Source organism: Cololabis saira, chromosome 19, assembly GCF_033807715.1.
Source record: "Cololabis saira isolate AMF1-May2022 chromosome 19, fColSai1.1, whole genome shotgun sequence".
Classification (NCBI taxonomy): Eukaryota; Metazoa; Chordata; class Actinopteri; order Beloniformes; family Belonidae; genus Cololabis; species Cololabis saira.
Genome location: NC_084605.1, coordinates 29,744,333 through 29,752,579, shown reverse-complemented (window position 1 = coordinate 29,752,579; position 8,247 = coordinate 29,744,333). Strand labels below are relative to the sequence as shown.

General features: G+C 43.3%; 1 protein-coding gene across 1 annotated transcript; it reads left to right on the top strand.

The window, feature by feature from the left end:
* Positions 1 to 3,987: 3,987 nt before the first annotated feature.
* foxi1 (forkhead box i1) lies at positions 3,988 to 5,848 on the top strand. The gene is made up of 2 exons (XM_061708337.1): positions 3,988 to 4,639; positions 5,020 to 5,848. Exons 1-2 carry the CDS (start codon positions 4,021 to 4,023, stop codon positions 5,550 to 5,552), a joined length of 1,152 nt encoding a protein of 383 aa, XP_061564321.1. The 5' UTR covers positions 3,988 to 4,020; the 3' UTR covers positions 5,553 to 5,848.
* The last annotated feature ends 2,399 nt before the right edge of the window (positions 5,849 to 8,247 follow it).

Here is an 8,247-nt window from a genome sequence, read left to right as displayed (position 1 = left end):
GGTACATGTGACAGATGTGAAAGGGTCTGGAGAGGCCGTGGAGAACGTCATGCTGCCTGTAACATTGTTTTGGTGGTGGCTCAGTAAATGTCTAGGGCATATCTAAGGAAGGATGCACAGACCTTTACAGGCAAGACAACAGCACCCTGACTGCTATGCTATGCTGTTTTAGGTATTTCCCTGCACTCTGATACAAATGACTGTGTTGTGCAGATATTGATGACATTCTGATGATGACAATGAATTAGAATCAGGTGTGTTAAAGCAAGGGAAACATCTTAAGCGTGCAGGACCAGGATTGCCCACCCCTGTCCTGGAGGATGAACTGATGCCAGACCTCAGACGGTCCAGGAGCTCAGTGATGCCCTGGTCCAGATGTGGGAGGAGATATCCCAGTACACCATCCATCATCTCACGAGGGGCCCCAATGTTGTCAGGCCTGCAAACAAGCACGAAGGGACCATACAACTACTGAGTACTGTTTTGAGTTGCTGCAAAATGGACGAGTCTCCCACATTATTTTCTCCACTTTAATTTTCAGGGTATCTTTAAATTCAGCCCTCTAGGTTGATAATTTTCATTAAATGATGTGACATCCTTTTATTCCTAACACATTATGCATATCAGCATACGGTAGATGCCAGTAGCATATGCTTGTCTTAAAGATTAAGCAAGTCTAAGTACACACGGCCGGTACAGCGAAATTTGTTATAGCGGTTTCAGAATCAGTAGTATCTTTTTTTTTCTGCTGCGAGCTGATATGTTTTCAGTCTAATTCTTTTTAGTTCTCTTTGTATTATTTAGTTATTTATATATATAATATTCGCCAAAATATTTTAAGACAATTTGCAAAGTTCAGCTGGAGGTCCTGATGTGTTGTGGGTTTTCTTTGCCATCTTGAGGGATGAAGCCCGCTGAGTGTGGAAATGAAAGATGCTCTGAAGCCAGACTGTTGCTCTGCCTGCCAACTTTCAGATCACAACTCTTCAAGGATTTTTAATCTCTTGTTCTTCACAGCCAGAGCAGCTGAAGAATTGCCTTTTCTTTTTCCTTAAAAAATATTATGCATGAGCAGCTTGTCTTTTTTTATGTCTTCACATATTGCCTCGTGCATCCCGGCAGTAGATAAATCACTAAAACCGAGCTGCTGCTTTGTTTCATTCCTCCACTAGAGGGAGACGCTGAGCTTCAAGAACAAGCCTCTGGCTACACGATGGGATTGTTTTGTTTACACAGCCAAAAAGTAATGACTATCTCTGCATTTCGATTATTATTTTTTTCAAATGTGCCTTAAGTGCATCTAATATTCTTGAAATTAATTCAAAGCTGTTAAGAGTTAGCAGATGTCACAGTCATACGCACGGCAAGGCTGTTTGCAGAAAATTAACTTTCTAATCCCTGAAGGCCTTTGCTGGTACCAGTGTATGTTCAGCAATGATCCCAGCAGTACAATCTTCTGATACACACTGAAGACAGACGCAACAGTGTGACAACTCTCCATCACCTGCAGCAGAGATTTGCCCTGCTCTCAGGCTGAAAGGGCCTGTCACGGGCCTGCGGTGGCTCTATACTCTCTGACCTCTCCATGATTAACTTCATCTCCCAAATAAAAAACTCCTGTGACCTCAAAAGACTTGAGGAAACAGGAGGATGAAGACAGACATGACAGAGCAACAATAAAACCCAGAACATTCACCGAGCAGAGTCACCGTTTGAATTATTACCTTACAAGGACAGGATCCCTCGGCCTGGATGTAAAGACACATCAGGTATCCCTGACCTTAAAATAAGTAAATGGGGAGACTGAAATTTGTGATCAGTGGCTGCTTTAACCCTCCTGTTGTCCTCGGGTCACAATGACCCGCCACTGTGTTAAAAAAAAACAACCTAAATCATTGATCAATATTTTTTTAACTTGAAATTTAACTTCCCCAGCTAGGGCAAGTAAGAGGAAGAGATGTCAGTTCTGCCCTCAAAAGAAGGACTATACTGTGTGCTGCAGGTGTAATAAATATCTGCAAAAGGCTGCGCACTTGCATACATACGTGCTAATTAGTTGAATGGGATGTTATATTTCATATTATACATTATCAAAAATTGTTCACTGGAGAAAAAAAAAGAAACTGAGTCATTGGGATGAATAAAAATGGATTCAAAACTCCCTTTTGCACATTTCTTTCTTTACCTATAGAAATAAAGAAGATGAAAAAGAGGGAAAACTTAAGCATTCACACATTTTGTGATGAATGAGTAGTAGTTTCTTCAAGCAAGATAAAATTTGGTGTTTAAAAGTCAATTAAGCTGCTTATAATGGGGCTTTACTGAAGACTGGTCATTTTGACCCAGAGGACACGGGGTGTATTCAGAAAATGAGGACAACAGGAGGGTTAACATTAATATGTTTGCATATTTTAGTGACTCCAGCACCAATTATAACAATTTCCTTCATTTAAAAAATAAATTATAGTTGATCTATAATAAAACATACATTTTGGTTACAAACATGAATCACAGTGTTTGTTACAGCTGTTTCAGTCCGGTCAGCAACTCGCTCAGCTTCATTTAACAGGTTGTTTTCATGTGGGGGGTTTAATGCCACCTCCTCCCCCGCGGAGCTGCTGGCCGCAGTTGTGCGTCCAGCCGGCGCTCGGGACAACACCTCGGAGCCAAACAATTACAGGAAGGTCATGGAGAAGAGGAATGTTCTGCCGATTAGAGCGGGATTCGGCAGAAACCTGCAGAGACCCTCTTCACCGAGCCTGACCAAAAAGAACAGGGAAAAAATAGATTTGTATTCAAAACGGGCTCCTTCGGGCGCTAAATCAAACTTCAAATGTACGAGCGAGTCCTCAAACGCAACACGGGCGCAGTTTTGGGGTGTTTTTTTCGCGGAGTGAATTATTTCAACATAGATCTCAGCTACATGACCTGCTCCAGATACACCTGGAGGTGTTATGATTCCACGGAAGCCCCTCCGGTTTGGGTTGTGGGTTTTCAAGGGCCTTTAAGAAGCGCACCAACAGTAGCAGTGCGCTGCATTTACCCCCGCAATCGAAACTCAGACAGCTTGTAGAAACTTAATCCCTCTAATCAAATTCATAAAAATGATTTTATTGTTATCTCCTGGTGCAGGTTATTAATTAGCAAGTAGTTCCATATAGTTCAAGCTGAAGACAAAACAACCCATTTTACATATTTATGTTCATCTTTTGCAAAGAAAAAATAAAATATTGTTTGTGTGTGCATTTTCCCCTTAATCTGTATGTTCAATATGCATTTAGTGCACAATAGCCTATATAAAAAGAGAGTGAAGTGATCATGTTTGATTTGGTGGTGGGAGAGGTGATGTTTTCCGTGGACGCCTGCCCACGTGTTGACACTAAACTCGCTGCACTTGTGAAGTGTTTATTCCAAGCGAGTTTCTTTTAAACTAAAGGGACCTTTTATAAACACATGCGCGTCTAACCTGTCCGGATCTGGTGCGCAGATCCACGAACTTTTCAGGGAAAACAGATGCGTTCCTTGCAGCTGTGGAGGAGATTGCACAGTAGTTTTGATCAGTTTAACACATCACATGGCTGTAATCAGGATACATGGACTTTATATGATGCCCTTACATTGACAGCAACGGAAAACTAATCAGATTTATTTATTCGCATTGTTATAGGTGTCGTTAATGTCTCCTGATGGCCGCAGCTTCTGTGCGTAATTACGCACGGTCATATACGTGAGAAACCACTAACGTGCCCTAATGTGGATATTCCTCCGAAACGGTATCGGTGCTAATTGTCAGGGAGAGTAGGCGTTTTGGAAAACAGCGAGACAGAGGAAAGGGTGTGACCATCTTTTTTTTTTTTTCTTTTCTTTTCTTTTTCAATGGGCTACCTGTAGAGGCTGCGGGCGCCGCGCATAAATACTCCCCCTCCTCAGAGACAGTTCAGTTCCTGAGGGAGAGACCCAGACGCAGCAACGACAGGGTATTTTTTTTTTTTGTGGTGCTCTTGTCCTGGGTGGATTAATATGAACGCTTTCGGACACCAAGCACCGAGCCAGCAGCAGAGCAGCCCCGTGCACCAGCACCACAGCGCGCAGGAGCTCCTGGACATGGCCGTGTACTGCGACAACTACGGGGTTTACCAGCAGAACGTGCACCACCACCACCACCACCACCCGCAGAGGCCGCCGGCTCACCCCTCCGGCTACAGCCTCGGGGACTACACCTCCTCCTCCAACCCTTACCTGTGGCTGAACGGAGCCGCCGCCATCAACTCCTCTCCGTACCTGCCGGGGAGCGGCGGCACCGCCGCGTCCTACATCCAGTCCGGATACGGCTCCAACCAGAGGCAGTTCCTGGCGCCCCCGGCGGGCTTCGGGGGGGCAGACCTGTCCTGGCTGTCCCTGTCCAGCCAGCAGGAGCTCTTCAAGATGGTCAGGCCGCCCTACTCCTACTCCGCGCTCATCGCCATGGCCATCCAAAACGCGCAGGACAAGAAGCTGACTCTCAGTCAGATCTACCAGTACGTGGCGGACAACTTTCCTTTCTACAAGAAGAGCAAAGCTGGATGGCAGAACTCAATTCGTCACAACTTGTCGCTGAACGACTGCTTCAAGAAAGTGGCCCGTGATGAGGATGACCCCGGTGAGTCTTCATCAGAATCAGAAATAAGTTTATTGCAAGTTTGTTAGACACACACAATGAATTTGTTGTGGTGATTGGTGCAATACAAAGAACAAATATATAATGAAAAGAGAAAAGAAAATGTACAACATGAAGAAAATGTACAACATGACTGACACTGTTAACCCGAATAAATTCACAGAACTTTTTTGGGTAACTCGTTGCATCAAAATTTTCCTCAACTCATAATCCGTGGGAAATACACTCAAAATGTTCTAGTTTCCACAACTTAAAACTTTCTATTTTCCTCATGGATAAATCCCAACTGTGTTGATGTTTTTACTTGATGATGTCCTGGCACGACTTTTTGAACTGATTTTAACTTGTGATTCTCCCTCCAGGGAAGGGGAATTACTGGACGCTGGACCCCAACTGCGAGAAGATGTTCGACAACGGTAACTTCAGGAGGAAGAGGAAGAGGCGGTCGGAGCCGAGCCCGGCCGCCGTCAAGTGTGAGGACGGCGGGCAGCAGAAGCTGGCCGACCCCGCCGGCCTGCTCAGCTCCTCCCCGCCCAGCCTGCACGGATCCCCGGCCTCCACCGAGCCCAAGTCCTCGCCGTCCCCGTCCGCAGACCACAGCCCGTGTTTCAGCAGCTTCGTGTCCAGCATGACCTTGGCTGGAGGAGGAGGAGGTGGAGGAGGCGGAGGAGGAGGAGGAGGAGGTGCAGGGGAGCGGGACTACGGCTCCGGACATCTCGGGGGCTCGTCGCAGAGCAGAGAGGGCATGTCGGGACTGGGCTCCTACTCGCCCACTTTAATCTCTCCCCTGAACTCTGACAACAACAGGATGAACTATTACACATCCGTGCAGAGCCTCTCCAACCACTTCAGTGTGAATAACCTCATATACAGCCGCGAGGGAACGGAGGTGTAGACTGTCTGTTTGTGGTTTTTCACATTTAATACGTCGGTAATGATGAAAATAATAATTATAACTCTGAGGTACCCAAATTGAGATGCCATTGCTGCAGCTGTTGTGTGCCTTTTAAACTCAAGAAAAGCCTCAAGACAACACAGACAATCAAAGAGGCTCAAATGAAGCACCTGATGAGTGCAAAATGTTACTTATTTTTTTATACTTCTTGTTATGGCTGCTTAATTGGAGTGATTTTGTCCAAAAATGAAGACGTGTACAGAAATTATTTTCATAAAAAGAACCATGAAATGTATGTCCGATTGTTTTATTTAAACTCACGTGGATGTTTGAATAAAAGTCATTTATTTTAACTCCATATGTGTTTCTTCCCACCTTTTGTGTAATCCAGCACTGCAACAGAAATATTTAGGCCCTTCTGTGAGGAAACCTTTCATGTATTTGCTGTTAAATGGGTTGTAGTTGTAATTTTAAACTTCGGTTTCCAAACAGGCTTAAATAAGTACATGTTTCAATGATTTTGACACTAAAACATATCAGAATATTTGGTAATAAGCACAGGTATTTTCTAATTTAATCTGCTGGGTTTTCATAATCGGTGAATGACATCATTGTACTAAACCATTCTGGATTCAGACCACAACAGGCCATCCTGACCTCTCTCTCGCTCTCTCTTTTTTTTTTTTTTGTAAATTTCCAAGTTAAATTGGCCGTTTAAAATATTGTGGAGACCCTGCTGTGCGCTCTGTCTGGCCCCAGCACCACAACAAAGTAAAACCCAGCAGAAATCCTGCTCAAACTCCTCGCTCACGTCTATTAAACTGCTGACCCCCACACCCCCCCTAAAGAAAACGAAAAAAAAACCCATACTTGAGAGCCTGTCCGGAAATCTGAAGTCAAGTGGCTGCAAGCTGCAAAGTGCGTAAGACAGAGACATTTTACGCTTGTCACTTCCAATAGCCCCCATTAACAAGTAACTAGACCTTTAACTTCCACGAGGTTCAGAAGTTCAGCTTTTCAGTTGGGGCTGGTTTTGACTCATATTTCTCCTCCCTGGTTCAAACCTGATTGCTGAATATTTCACATAGGGTAGATTATGTTTTCCCCCCCAAAGTCTTGTCACGCAAAAACGTGCCCTTTGGTGTTTTTTTTGCATGAAACCCCATTTGTGCCAGGGAGCATCCACCACACATTTGAGTTCAGCTGCATGTAATGTGCTTTTTGTTGGGCTTGCGACCCAAGAGCGAATCTGCTGTCTGGGACAAACTACTAAACAGGCCAAGCAGAGGGAATGTTCAACTGACTCAGCACCCTGCTCCTGTCTTCTTCTCCAACAATATGGAATCAAATGGTGTAAATAAAAGGAAACACCTCTTAATTGGTTGATAATTGAATTCACTGGGGCGCTCTTTGGTGTGGAATGAAATAAAAATTAATTGACAAGACTTTCATTCACCTGGTTGAAACACAATGGAAGCTGGCAATTCAGCAGATCCCCTCCTGGGCTCAAATGAAAATATTACAATCTGAGGATCTGGGAACAAATTATCTCTATTATCTGTGGAGAAAGGCCACGATCAGACAAAGGGGATTCTTGTCATATGGGAGCGGGTTCTCACAGTAACAAGTTTTCTGCTGGAATCCTCATCGCCAGTGAATGGAAGCCTTTTAGGTCATGTTGCTATCAATTCTCCCTCCTTCAATTCAATTTATTTTTCTCTTGTAGAAGATTCTTGCAGAAGAAAGTCACTATTATTGAAAAAATCTTAGATGGTGAAGTGGAACTGTTTTAACTTCCACTTAATATGCTTTATTATAATTATTTCTATTATTTGTTACTATGCTAATATTTTAGTTTTTAACAATATTTTTTCAGGTTCCTTTAGTTAAAATTAACCAAAGTCTTTTGTGACCTTAAAGTAAAAGGTCATTTCATTGTACCATTGTTCCATTTAGTTTTTAGTGTAGTGTTTTTTATTCATGTAGTGCCAAATCACAAGAAATGTAATCTCAAAGTACTTCAAGAATATAATTCAACTTATTAAAAATTACTCTAATTCATGAAAAGCCAATAAAAATATAAATATTGCTTAGGTAAGGAAACCAAACGAACTGCGGCAGAATCTTTTTCTCAGATACGATCCCCATCCTGAGCAAGCATCAGGCGACTGTGGGAAGGAAAAACAGGAAGAAACCGCTCGCCAAACCAGACGCAGAAGCAGCTGCCCTCTGTCTCGGCTGGTTTGTGGCTGAAAGGAAATTTGTAGGCAGAAATTGGAAATTCTGAGATCAGATTTCAGCAGAGCGCCACCTAAAGTCAGAATTCCAAACGTAGAAAATCAGAGAAATGTTGTGTTTGCTTTTGAATTCACAAGACAGGGCTGCTGACACATTGACACATTCCAATTGTAAAGCCTTTAAAAGTCATTCAGCTTTCCAATTATATATGGGACTAACAGTTTGCACTGTCAACTGTTTTTAGCAATAAGTCAGAACAAAACTGTATATAGTACTGTAGGCAAACAGAGGAGAAACACGACCACTCATAACAACCCAACCGTGCCACCTGTATGTCTGATTTGATGTGAGTAACATAAGACAGAACTGTGATAAACAGTGAAATTAGTTGAGTGTTTACTCTGTTGACATGAGTAGTGGGCATGTTGGATCCTGAAGTCAGGATACATGAGGTTTG

Excerpts from the sequence above, each read along its gene's own strand:
- foxi1 (XM_061708337.1), top strand. The coding sequence starts at position 4,021 with ATGAACGCTTTCGGACACCAAGCACCGAGCCAGCAGCAGAGCAGCCCC. Across the intron at positions 4,640-5,019 it reads CCGTGATGAGGATGACCCCG|GGAAGGGGAATTACTGGACG; the intron begins GTGAGTCTTCAT and ends TTCTCCCTCCAG.